Source organism: Nylanderia fulva, unplaced genomic scaffold (assembly GCF_048542155.1).
Source record: "Nylanderia fulva isolate GAGA-0341 unplaced genomic scaffold, ASM4854215v1 Scaffold6, whole genome shotgun sequence".
NCBI lineage: Eukaryota > Metazoa > Arthropoda > Insecta > Hymenoptera > Formicidae > Nylanderia > Nylanderia fulva.
Window position 1 is genome coordinate 2,311,672 of NW_028190698.1, and position 14,163 is coordinate 2,325,834.

The window sequence follows — 14,163 nt, forward strand, 5'->3', positions numbered from 1 at the left end:
AAATCGAAAACAACAGCTCTTTTCTGTCTCCTTCTCGTTGTTGCTCGAGGTCAGGTATCGGTTTTGCGAAAAATACAGGTCACAGACTCTCGGGCACGAAAAGACGCGGACGAGACGAATGAATGGAAGAAAACGAACGAACGAGAGCGCAAAGGAGCCAATGACTCACTCTGTATATTCGGTCCTCGATGTTTACTGACGACGACGACGACGACGATGCAGTCGCGGGTCCATGCTCTCATGAAAGTGTCAACTCGGACCTTTCCCTCTCTCTCTCTCTTTCTCGCACATAACTCACTCGCTCTTTCTCGCTCACACCCAGAGTATTTACCTTATATATACGTATCCCCGTCTCTCTCCCTCGCTCGGTACAGACGGATGATCCACCGTGAACTGGTCGACACTTCTTCGACGAGGCGCACACCACACTGTCACCACCACATCGTCGTCACAGACACAACACGCGCGCAACCGACACGTCGTATACGCGGAATCGCGGCACGCACGCATTCACCGACGCGAGACGTCGCGTCGTCGCCGCCTTCGAAAACTGCACGAGGCGACGCGAGACGGGAGGACGGAAAGCACGACTCGAAAAAGCACGGGCGCTCGAAGGACGGCGACACGTAACTCCGCGCAGGCACCACCGTCAAGAGTCGGTCGCCATCGGTCGCTGGTTCTCGCGCGAGTGCGAGGCGCGCGCGCGACCGCCCTCTCGCGGCCGAGAGGCGAACCCGGATCGGCCAATCGCGTCGCGTCAGGCGCGTCGCCCGGCAACGCCGTCGTTATCTTCCCGTGGCGCCCGCGCCAATTATCCGGTTGCGATCACTAGTCGCCGATTATATGTATGTAATTAATAAGGGGGGGTTCGATCGAAATTTGATGTCCCGCTTTTTTACGTATTTATATATTTTTTTTTTTTTCATTTCTCCTTGTTTCTGTTTTAGATTTCTAAAGGTGCCTTTTCATACGCAGCATGCTGCGGCAGCAATTAAGTCACGTGATCAAAATTTATTAGAGCATATTTCTTTGTTCCTCTCATTATTTCGAGGTTAAAATTACGATTTTTGCTTTTATATTCTTACAATAATCTATTTTATTTTTAAAATCCATTATTTAATTAATATAAGAATAACAATTAGAATCAACTAGTTGCGAGTAGTTTTGCTTTGCTGCCTTTGCTGTTCGTTCAATTAAACTTCACCAATTGCAACAAACTGCTGCGGCAGTATGCTGCACATAAAATAATCATTTGAATAATGTTGCGCGGCAATTTTGATTGCAGCAAGATTTTTGTTGTATTACACTTTATCGCGAGATTGCGTAGGCCGGTTCTACAATACGTCGTATGTCGCAGTCAAGTGAAAACAAAATTTTCATTTCGAAAACAAAATTTCCGCATTCGACAATCGCTTACGTTCCGACATCCGACTGCGACATACAACGCACTGTAGAACACGTCTTAATAAATTTTATTTATTTTTTTTATTTTTTTATTCTTTTATATTAAAATGCAAATAAATTTTAGTGTTAATTTAAAAGGAGAGCAAATGCTTCAATCTTTTACTAATTCCAAGGGGTGCAAATGTCTCTTTTAGCCCCCTCTGCGGACGCCTATAATTATAATATTGATATTTTACTTAGAATTTTTAGAGGTATTTATTTGATTAAAAATTAATATTTTAATTATTACAAAAGAAGAGGAGTATTAATATTTTAATAATTATTAAAGGTATTAATATTAAATTTGCGCAGAAACAATATCTGTTCAGTTAGCATGACTTGTGTATTTTTCGCAGACACAGATAAGAAAATAGATAAAAATATTTTATGTCTTTTTCTCTTTTTAATAATACAAATTTTTTATCACAATATTTTTCAACTGAAATGACTATTCTGTCAAATAGATATTTATACATATATCACAAAAATATTTAAACATACAATTTTAATTTAAAGATAAAATTTATAAGTTTTGTCTGTACTAATTTATTATTCCATTTTTTATTTTATATAATTAATCTGTTGAACCTGTTAGTGGAATAAATATTCAAGTGATCATTCATCTAAAAATAAAAAATTGCTTGGAATTTTAAAATAATCAGGAAATCGTAATGTTAGTGCACATATTGCATAAGATTAAAGGTCAAAAAAATAAGTATTACATGTCTTACATCCAACATATTGGAGATAGGACGTTTTAAGAGATGTTTTTTTTTTTAACATTTATGAACAAAAATTACAAAATATACATATTTTTTATAGATATAGATTTAAAAAATTTTATTCGTTTATTTTTTTCTCTATTATCATTATCGATGCAAATACTTATTTTTTTTTATCTTTAACCTTTATACAATACGTACTAACAGATTTTTACGATTATTTAAAAAATCCCAAGCAATTCTTTTTAGGTGGACCTTTTAAGAATTTGTTATAAATGATAAATTTTACGCAAAAGCTATTAAGAAAAATTTATGTTTCTTTATAACTTAGTGTAATAAAAAGAAAATTTGTGTTCACAAAATTAAAATTCAATTTTTTCATGTTTTCTGTAATTTATCTGTAATATATCGAGCTTGCAAGAAATGTATAAACGATAAATTTTTATTTAGAATAAAATTAGGGAATTAAAAATAACGCAAAATTAAGCTGAGATAAGTATAATTAATTAAATATTGTGTTCAAGTATTATATTAAAGTTTTTGTCAGATATTGCATTGCTATGTTATTGCATTACATAATATACTCTGATAGATATTACACTGCACTAGCATCGATATTGTCTGTCATTAATCAGTATTGGTATAGAATTTGTAGTATAATACTAAAATAATTGTTCTTAAATTTTAATTTAATAAAAATATATGGGGGTTTACAGCGCGATATTTAATAAATTATCATATTTATAATAATATTGTTATTTATTTAAATTAATGTATAATGGAATATTTCCAATTTTAATTTGAAATAATTTTTTTCTGCAGATACACAGTTCAATAAAAAACCAATATTTAAATTAACATTATAAGCTTTTTTTAAATTAAATTTATCAAATCAATTTCTACAAGTGTTTTAATCGCCACGCTATATTTTCTGTATATATACCTATATACATAATTCTTTAATTTTGAATGAAAAAATGTACTTAATTTAATTTAGAGGGGCAATCTATACTCATACATATACAATAGACTGATCTATTATAGAATTGTAAATCGAGCAGATGTGACGCAAAAACATCAGTTGCGTTGAAGAGATCCTATATATGATTGTGCAACCTTCGACGATAACAAACACTCTTGTCTTGACTTACATTACTAGGCCATGAATACTCGTGAGTTTTTTTTTTCCCTCCGGAAAACTCCATCGTTTTTCCGCACGCGACAACGCGAGCAGCGCATGCAAGACATATTCCCGAACATACTCCCCCACCATCACTAAGTATGAATTTGTTAAAACAGCAAAGTCGAGGCATCGTCGCATTCAGTCCGCTTTGGCGCGCTCCCATGGCTGGACTTCGGGGTGTCTCGATTTGAAATTACATCGATCCTTTGTCAGTTCTAGACTTCTCAGTCGCTTAAATTACATAAATATATATCGCAGTGGCCAATTTTCGCGCACGTAGAAAATTGTTTGACATCAAAATCCAAGAACGTCATAAGGGGAACAAAATTATACGACGAAACATTAGGAAATATTTCTTTGAACATCAGCGTTTTTAGCATCACTTCAGCCGGAGTGTCCGATAATTCAGAATTGCTTCGAAGAGATAAGCTTGGTGTCGATAAGGCTGTTGTAAAACAAGATCTTATTATATATCGCTGTTTAACGGTACGTAAGAAACTGCTCTGTTTCTAAAGTAGTTATTTCGATAATGTAATAGAGTGGCGTTCCATAAATAGCAATAGTGATGTAGATAGAAATAAAATAGTGAAAAAAATTATATTAATTAGTAATTAAAATAAAATAGTGAAAAAGTTTTACTTATTTTATAAAAAGATATGGAGAAAGATTACTCGAATCAGGGATGAAAATTCACGTGATCGTGGATTTGGTCAATAGATAAAACAATTTTATTTTGCTTCGATTTTAATAATATTTAATATTTATAATCTTGCATTTTTAAATATAACATAAGTATTATATTTTGTCACATTCGCGCGAATGAATAGCTAATGTGATTTATTATTATATAATTATACGTCTTAAATTATTATTATGTAATTATACGTCTAATATCTATGTATTTCGAATTATTAAACATATGATTAATGTGATACGTATCAAATGACATTCAAATGACATTTAAATTAAAATGCAAAAACTTTGCAATTGTTATTCCATTTTATTGCATCTCGTGTTCTTACGAAGTAAAAAAATTACATTTGCATAAAATTTTATATTAACACAATATTTCTCAGAACAAAAATCCATAATCATTTTGAATAATATCTCTCTTTTAATTATACATAATTTTATTGGATAAAATAAAAGTTGATCGAAATATATCGCTACGGTTTCGGACGCGATAAGAATGAATATTGCGAATAACCTGACTCGACCTACAATTTAACAGAACGTATTTTCATTTATTCTTATATATAAATATACATAAACACTCTTCGTCATAATTCATTGTGCGTTAAGCATGATTTCACAATGTGTATGTTATATTTTTTGTCTAGTAATAGTTGAGATAGAATCAAAGATTTCAAGGTAAAATTTTTTATATGTCAGATGTTCACGTGAAGATACAAACACATATATATATATATATATATATATATATATATATAGATAAATTCAAGTTTTAATTTATAATGATTGCACATATAAAGTATAAGACAAAATTAAAAAGAGATAGAATATAAGAATTAATATTCACTGCACTGTAAAAATTGTAATATTTTATCTAGATAACTAATACATACATATTTGAATAGATAATTATATTTCCACGTGTACGAATTCTATTTATAATTAAGTGGTTAACGTATGACCGCACCTTACATTTTACATATACTCAGAACAAGGATTATATATTTATAAATAAGTATTAATATAATTTTTATTAAGGAGCGATAAATAAATATTGAATAATAATTATAAGAATTAAAATTATAAAAATGATTATGAAAATCAAAAGTGAAAGGGAAATACTTAAAGCTCCTAAGTGAAATATATAGTTTCTTATAATTTACTTAAATACGTCCGAAAAATTATTATTATTTATCAGCGCGCGATAATAAAAAAATTAAAAATCGAAAGCGAGGGATATAAAATTTTCAAATCAGAGAAAAAGGAAGAGAAAGAGGGAGGGAAATCGAATCGAATTTTTATTGGCGTTAAAAAATGGTTTAAGCATTTCTTCAGGAATCTATCCGAACACATTTTATATTCATTAAGGAAACTTATTTTTTGGAAATAATGCAATGTTATTGATGCCATCAAAGAAATGTCATAAGTCAGTTGAATTATGTGCAAATGAGTTGTGAGAACGATGCATATTTTAAGATACGTAAACGAAATTTATTATCGAATTACAATGGTTTCGATGACATTAACTTGTCTTACTCGCGATTGCTTCGATTATATTTGTTTACGAGCGCTTTATGAGAGCCACTTGTATGCATTTCTCTCTCAGCGGGAAAAAACATATTCTAAAAAATTAAATCACTGTTTTCGAAATCGTCATGTCGAAAAACATTAATGAACATGTTTCATTTTTACAAATAGCGACTTTTTTATCTCTTTTTTTTCATTAACGAAATAGGACAAAAAACTCAACTTTTTTATTTAGGAAATATATTTTATACGATTGGACTTATTATTTATATAACGAATAAATAATTTTTCAAATTTGTCCAATTTGCACAGTAATCTAATAAAACAATTCTACATGTATAAGTCGAAGAAAAATTAACTCGAAGTAATCGTGTTTTGAATATAATCGATTAGATTTTCTAACTCAATGATTTTGAACTTTGAAACGAAAACATGCAATTATTACATCGTACACAGAGTGCATTATGTAACGATGCGTAATCAGTCTGCACGATTTAATCGGTTTAATTAAAGAGCTGAGTTGCCGAAATAATCGAGCCGAATAAGCGAAATCGATTTCCTTTATTTACGACAAGATGATGAAGAAATAACGCTACACGCGTCGTCCTACACGTGCGCACGTGGACGAAATTTGAATTATTCAAGGTACGTGCACGGTATGCACGCGTGTATTTAGACATAACTCTACGTATTTTCGTAGAACACGTCGCAGAAATATGGCTCGAACAATTTGCTGACCAAAGGGCGATTCCCAGGTCGCTTGTTTACACGAGTGTTCAGTTAAGCCAGCGGAAAATGTCGAAACTGGAAACATTTTTTATCATATATAATTACATGTGAAATATGTCTATTTTTATACATAATTATATAAATTTATATATATAAATTACAAGGGTTCATATATAATCATGTCGAATTATATATGAAACATACTATATTTATATATATGAAGAAATATTTATTATATACATATAAATTTATATAATTATATATAAAAAGCACTTTTATCTACTAATGTATGAACATATTTCATATATAATTTTATATTGTTATATATATATATAACAAACTTTTTCCACGGGGCGTTTGAAAAACAAGCTCTTCGAGAATAAACGCGAAAAAGTGACTGCAAGAAAACGAAATGCAAAATAAAGATGTTCTCGCATCTTACAATCTCAATAAAAATCGATTTTTTAATCAAAACAAGCGTGAGATTGCAATACGTATTTCGGTCAATTTGGAATTCGAAATAATTAAGTATGCAAATTATTATGCAAATAATTTCAAATAGTTACGCAAATTATTGAATATAAAATAACAAAAAATGTTAAAAAAAAAAAAGAAAAAGAAAAAATGAATCCGACAAAGTTTATTTACGATTATTGCAGTTATATGATCTCTTTCGAAGTTTCCCTATTGTTTATCTATATGATTCTCTGAAACGGTTTTCTTTTCACGAGCAGTTAAAAAAACATGCGTGCCTCATAATTGCATCGTATCAATTTTACGATACTCCAGTTAAAATCACATGAAATATACTGTAATTATATATACGAGAATTATAGGAAAATAAGAGATGACGCATGAGAGTATTAATTAACGCGAGAATAATGTAATGTATATTAAACGTATGCGCTGTTGCATAAACGTAAGAAAATCGTAGACTACATTATATAGTACTGATTCAAAAGAATGTATAAGATCGATTACGAAATCATGAATACGTATTTGTCATTCGCGCGAAGGACTTGTCATAAAGTCACGGTTACGTTTATTCACGAATCGTGACGCGAAATTTAAGAAGATATATATAAGACCACCTATAAGAATAGTCAATATTGCGCATGATTTTGACGTGTTCATAATTTTACAATTTCACTTACGTAATTTCGTAATGTTAATTATAAAGCAGTAATGCAGTAACGTGATTAGCACATGCTCAAATGTATTGAGATGCGATGTCGAAGCATAAATCAAAAACCACCCACTTTTATATTTTCATATAAAATTAAGATGCGTCTACTAAAAGATGTCGTATTATTGTTAATCACTTGTCTTGGTATTTTCAAATGTTCGTACGGTTTCTGTTTCTGACTCATGCACAAAATGAGCTTTTTTTCAAATATTACAAAAATTTATATTACTGTTAGAATGAAAATGTGTGTTTTACGTTTTATATATTTTTAATATAGAATAAATCTGTCAATTTTGTGCATTTACACTTACCAAATTGTACAAAACTTACAGTCTATATTAAATTTTGATTGACTTTAACATACATTGCCAAATATTTATAGTACTTTATAAGTTTTTATTTTTATAAAATAATATTATAAACAGAATATTATAAACAGAAATGTGTGTTATTTTGTAAATAACTTGATAAACTGAATTATAAACTAAAATATAATAAAACATATATATTGAGAAAATTATATTTCGAGTCGAACATTCCAATATTGAAGTATTGAAGTTATAATTATTTCGTAATTAAATAAGGGATTAAAATTTTTAATCCATCGGCTCTCTAGGCCTTTTATATATTCTCCTCTATGACAATGTGTTTACAAAATTACAAACAGAACAAACCAGGCTGACAACATATACTGACAAACAGGAAAAATATAATTGATCGGGTTGTATATACAATGCGTTAGATAATGTATTATTTATTTTACAGACAATGTTGTTAAAGTTGCGCGTAGTCTTCGGTATAGCATATATTTTATATGCAATATTACGTCAGATTTTGTTATTTATTCGCAAGAAACCGGAAAAAATACCGCCGATAACAGATCCTTTATTTACATTAAGCGCCACTACGCTTGCTAAAAAAATTAGACAAAGAGAAGTAAGTGCACTACATTTTTACATATACATAAACACACACACACACATATATATATGTATATACAGGGTAAATCATTTTAATCAACGCAACGAGGAGAACATAAAATGGTGTTATTGATTTGACCTTGTATAATCATTTAAAGGTCACATGAAGATCACCTTCAATTAATTTCTTAAATGGAACCTTTTATTTTTCATTACATATTCTTATAGTTTATCTAAAGAGTTTTCCAAAATCCTATAATAAAATGTTGTTTGATCAAGTACTTTTTAAATTATAAAAGTTTAAAGTTTACAATTTTTTTGCATAAAATGTAAAATATCTTGTAAAATGTTCAGTTCAAATCAATGACATCTTATGTACCCCTTATAGTCAAAAAACTTTTGTTCGAGAGCTTTTTTCCATCTTGCTTACTATACGAGATATTTACGTGCATTATTGATTAAGATGGCTTACCCTGTATATATTCTTATTTTTAATATACATATATTATTTTTAATATACATATATTTTTTAATCGCATTTATAAATTTTGCCAATTAGATACTACAATTAAATTTTATTGCAATTAAGTATAATCCATTATATATATTTAATCAATTGCATTAATTGATACAAAAAGTATTAAAGAAAACATAACTGATGCAAATATAGACAATTATTTTTTGTAAAAAATATAGATTACGTGTTACGATGCGGTGAACGAATACACACTGCAAATTAAAGAAGTGAATCCGTTCTTAAATGCTGTCGCCGGCAATCGATTTGGCGATGCAATATACGAGGCGAAAATCTGCGACGAGCAATTAGCAGCCGGCAAAATTGACATTGAAAGATTAGAGAAGGAAAAGCCGTTGTTCGGTGTGCCGATCACAGTCAAGGAATGTTGCGCTGTTAAAGGTATGATTCATTTTTTTGTGACACTACCATAATAATTTGCATCTATCATTTATTTTTTACGTTACAGAATGTCGAAAGAGAGAATAAAAATATTAAAATAGAAAGATATAAATACACAAGTAAAATTATATTTATAAATATGTACATATATATGTTCATATATGTTAAACGCAGAGTTAGTAAAAATAGTTTATTCTTTTCTTAAATACAATATTTCTTTCTTATTCAATATTTTATTCTCTTTAAAAATTTACAAATGAAACTTTTAATCATAATTTTAAAGAGTTTTTTTGGTAATATATCATACGTTATTAATACACTTTTAGTAATATATTATATAAATGCATTTAAATATTTACAAGAAAATATTTTTAAGGCCTCTTAAAAAGGTGTTTTATAAGGCCTCTTAAAAAATCACTCTGTTCATTTATCATTTTCCAAAATTATTAAATGTAATCGATATCTTAAAGGTCATGAATGTTAAGGAAGATATAAATATAGATAAATCTTTTGATTTTATCACACGTTATTAATACACTTTTAGTAATATATTATATAAATGCATTTAAATATTTACAAGAAAATATGTTTCCTGTGTTTTATATAAGGCCTCTTAAAAAATCACTCTGTTCATTTATCATTTTCTAAAATTATTAAATGTAATCGATATCTTAAAGGTCATGAATGTTAAGGAGGATATAAATATAGATAAATCTTTTGATCGCAGGTTGCAGTCATTCAGGCTGTTCTTTACCTCTCGCAAAGAGAAAAGCAGCCTGCGATGCAGAAGTCATCAAGCTGCTCCGAAACGCTGGAGCGATCCCAGTTTGCGTTACAAACACTCCGGAGATGTGCGCCGGCTTTGAGAGCTCGAATTTTCTGTACGGTCGTACTCGTAATCCTTACGACACTAGATACACACCTGGTGGATCGTCTGGCGGAGAGGTAATTGAGTTTTAATCATCTCAATCACATCAGCACTAAGAATGGAGATAGTCGCGTAACTGTGAAAAACAAATACTAGTTTTTTGAAAAAAAATTATTTACGACACTTCTCTCCTCGAACGAGCGCGTTCTCGTGTTATTAAATAGTTACAATAGAAGTAAAATGAAATACAAACGCACCTGGATTAAAATTATAGAATTAAAAGCCCGGATCCAGTGTATTTATATTTTTAATTGTTCATTCAGTTATATATAAAAATAGGACTAATCGTGCGCGAAAAAATAGTCTCTATTATTCATAGATTTATGTTATTTTTCGTATAACTAGTCAACTAGGATTATATTTACTACTTTTTCAATCGAGATTACTGGCATCGTTGTGAAAAACTACCTTTCGAGAGTGTCAATCTGATCGGAATCTTTACGCAAGCAAAGGATAAATTAATACTTGTTAACTACTTTCGCCCGAAACATTTTCTTTCCGCGCTAAGAGAGAACACGCAAAAGATAAACGCACACTGCAACGTGATATCGTTATTTTGTAACTGATCTAAGTGTACCTAATAAGTGTTCTAAAAGCGACCGAAAATTTATAATAGGCTAATCTAATAAATAAAAAAAATGGAATAAATATGTTGAAATGCATTTTCCTTTAAGGGTGCGTTGCTCGGGTCAGGCGCTTCCGTGATCGGAATCGGTTCGGATTTAGCTGGCTCTATAAGAATACCGGCTCTTTTCAACGGCGTTTTTGGACACAAACCTACAGCAGGTGAATTGATTTTTTTATATATTTTTAAATATATATGTTCCAATAATAATACCCCTTTGTCAATTTTTCATTTAATCCTATTTTTCTCCCAAGGAAATTTCCCTTAATTTATCATACATTTTTCTTTTTACAGAAATCGTTTCGACGATAGGACACCTGCCGCTTTCCGAGGATAAAGTTTTTCAAAAACTCCTGACCTTCGGGCCGATGACCAGATACGCGGAGGATCTCGGGCTGCTTATGAGAGTGCTGACGTCCAAGTGCGATCGTAATTTGCGTCTAAATGTACCAGTGGATCTGCGACAATTAAAGGTTTACTATCGATTAGGCTTGGATGAGGCATTCGGTACTTTGTCGGTGGTGCCAGAAATTAAGGAGTGCATTCATAGAGCGGCGATGCACTTTACGCAATACGATATTCGCCCGGAGAAGGTATTCACAATTATTAATACGTCATATTTATTCCGTACGATATGTAATATTTCGTCGACATGTTGCAGTTGCCAATAGAATGGCCGACTGAATTAGTCGAGATTGTGCTGACCGGACTTTTGAATGTGAAAGACATACCTAACTTATTGATAGATGCCAAGGATCCCAAGGTATTTACGTATGCATACATTCGAAACCATTTTTTTAAACACACGCAAGATCATTGTACCAAATAACTCAGATTTTTCGCGGTATATAGGTTTATATTTATTACTGAGTGTTCCCATAAAAAGTACACATGCATTCCACATCTGATAAAGACATGGCGGGAAAACTTTATTAATCCCGTCTCGTCGACACGTGAAAGTTACGTTCGTGACTTTTCCATGCAACGTAAGAAAAAAATACAAGACGCTATTTCACTGTAAAATTACAACATTGCGCGACTATATTATGCAATATTATTGCAATGTTGTTTCAGAATTGAAATGCAATATATTTTGTATCTACGCATTGCGAGAATTTTTTCTTCACTGAGAAACAGTACCTATAAACATATATTAAATGTTTCTTAAATCACATTTAAATGTAAATATAAAATTTCTTTTTTACGTTATTCTTGCTTAATTAATTTTTTTGTTGCGCAGCTGAAAAAAAATGCATTCATCGAATTCGCAAAATCTGTGTTCGGCTTGTCGCAATACACGAAGCAGACAATCCTCTTCACCACGATTTTTGAAAAAAAATACAAGACGATATTTTACTGTAAAATTACAACATTGCGCGACTATATTGTGCAATATTATTGCAATGTTGTTTCAGAATTGAAATGCAATATATTTTGTATCTACGCATTGCGAGAATTTTTTCTTCACTGAGAAACTTATAAACATATATTAAATGTTTCTTAAATCATATTTAAATGTAAATATAAAATTTCTTTTTCACGTTATTCTTGCTTAATTAATTTTTTTGTTGCGCAGCTGAAAAAAAATGCATTCATCGAATTCGCAAAATCTGTGTTCGGCTTGTCGCAATACACGAAGCAGACAACTCTCTTCACCACGATTTTTGAGACCCGTATTCCATTCTCGGAATCGGATGTGGAGTATTACACGAAGCAAGGAACAGCGATTCGGCAAAAACTGCTGGTTAGTGTCCTGAGTTGTGCCATCATTTTTTTCAATATTATCATAAGCATCTCTATTTGCGATTCTCTCACGCGTCATCTTATTTTTCTAGGATCTGTTGGGAGAGAACGGAATATTTATTTACCCGACCTTCCGGTCCACGGCGGTCCTTCCTGAATTGATCACATTTGAAACCCTGAGTACTTCCTACTCCGGTATTTTCAATACTTTTGGTTTTCCCGCGGTGCACATACCGATGGGACTTAACCACAAGGGGTTGCCTATCGGTGTTCAGGTAAGCTCATCAGTCAGTTTTCTCTATGGGCGTCCCCTTTGGGCATTTGCTCTCCTTTTGAATAAACAGTGCAATTTATTTGCATATTTTATGTAAAAGAAAATCACAAAAAATTCAATTTAAGAAAATGCAAAAAGAAGAAAAAAATAAGAAATAAAGATGTACGTCGCTCAAATGAGTAAAAAATGAAGCATTTGCTCTGCTTTTGAATAAACACTGGAATTTATTTGCACGTTTAATATAGAAAAATGACAATAACAAAATAACGAAAAAATTAAGAAAGAACAAAAAATAAGAAATAATAAAAAAGATTTAACCATGCACCCTCCTGGAAAAAATCCTGCGGACGCCCATGGTTCTCTCTATCACTCAAAGAATAATACGAAAGTTGAAGATGTGCGAGTAACAATTCGAAATAGAGCGCTTTACGGAGCAAAGTCATATTAAAAAATAAAAAGAAAAAAAAATTAAAAAATTCTAGGTGATAGCTGCGCCTTATCAGGATCGCCTCTGTCTGGCGGTAGCGAAAGAGCTGGAGACTGCTTTCGGTGGTTGGGTGCCACCATCGATATCGATAAAGAACAAATAAATTATCATTACAAATTGTTAATTTTTTAAATAACAGCTAGTGTTACATATTTTTGTTATATGAAAAAATGGCACGCGAATAATAGAATTCGCGATGAACTGTTAAATTTCTATAATTTTATACGTACAGTCATTTTCACAGAAAATCTGCCATTGTGTATTATTGATGTATTATTTCTTGTTAAAAATTTCTTAATATATCTGTATATTTTTTAATACTATTGTATATGTTACAAATAATTTTTTTAATAACAGATGGTGTTACATATTTTTGTCATATGGAAAAATGGCGCGCAAGTAATAAAGTTTATGATGTACTATTAAATTTTTATAATTTTATACGGACAGTCATTTTCACAGAAAATCTGCTATTGCGTATTATTGATGTTTTATTTCTTGTTAATAAAATGATATATTAATATATCTGTATATTTTTGAATACTATTATATATGTAGTTAATTATACCTAGCGCAATCATGTAGACGCAGAATTACATTCATCCGAATGTAAGATATTTAAATCTCTATTTAATGATATCTCTATTAAATATTTAAATCTCTATTAAATATTTAAATCTCTATACGTATTGAATAAATTAAACTATGTTCGCAGCCGTATAAATATGATGCGGTGTAAAAATCATGGGCTACGTCAAAGACTACTATTATGCAATCGTCGCCAATA

At 30.9% G+C, this 14,163-nt stretch overlaps 2 protein-coding genes across 5 annotated transcripts in view; one reads left to right on the forward strand and one right to left on the reverse strand.

Annotated features, from left to right (window-relative positions):
- The window catches only part of Axn (protein axin), a 35,239-nt gene extending 34,543 nt beyond the window's left edge, over positions 1–696 (reverse strand). For all 3 annotated transcript variants that reach the window (XM_085487970.1, XM_085487969.1, XM_085487966.1), the window contains exon 1: positions 332–696. The gene's annotated coding sequence lies outside the window, so the exon portion shown is untranslated. The remainder of the gene's footprint in view (positions 1–331) is intronic.
- A 2,799-nt stretch (positions 697–3,495) lies between these two features.
- Positions 3,496–13,917, forward strand: LOC114940818 (fatty-acid amide hydrolase 2-like). 2 transcript variants are annotated; one of them, XM_029315564.2, is made up of 10 exons: positions 3,496–3,834; positions 8,249–8,419; positions 9,100–9,319; positions 10,047–10,264; positions 10,922–11,033; positions 11,167–11,465; positions 11,534–11,635; positions 12,449–12,616; positions 12,708–12,890; positions 13,372–13,917. In XM_029315564.2, exons 2-10 carry the CDS (start codon positions 8,252–8,254, stop codon positions 13,477–13,479), a joined length of 1,578 nt encoding a protein of 525 aa, XP_029171397.1. In that variant the 5' UTR covers positions 3,496–3,834; positions 8,249–8,251; the 3' UTR covers positions 13,480–13,917. The 2 variants fall into 2 exon arrangements, with proteins under 2 accessions (XP_029171397.1, XP_085344044.1); XM_085487918.1 differs by lacking the exons at positions 12,449–12,616; positions 12,708–12,890; positions 13,372–13,917 and adding an exon at positions 12,113–12,437.
- Positions 13,918–14,163: the final 246 nt, after the last annotated feature.

What these genes read in the sequence shown, in the direction of transcription:
- LOC114940818 (XM_029315564.2), top strand. Translation starts at nt 8,252, where the DNA reads ATGTTGTTAAAGTTGCGCGTAGTCTTCGGTATAGCATATATTTTATAT. An exon ending in GTGGATCGTCTGGCGGAGAG is followed by an intron (nt 10,265 to 10,921) that starts GTAATTGAGTTT and finishes TTTTCCTTTAAG; the next exon opens with GGTGCGTTGCTCGGGTCAGG. An exon ending in TGGACACAAACCTACAGCAG is followed by an intron (nt 11,034 to 11,166) that starts GTGAATTGATTT and finishes TTCTTTTTACAG; the next exon opens with AAATCGTTTCGACGATAGGA.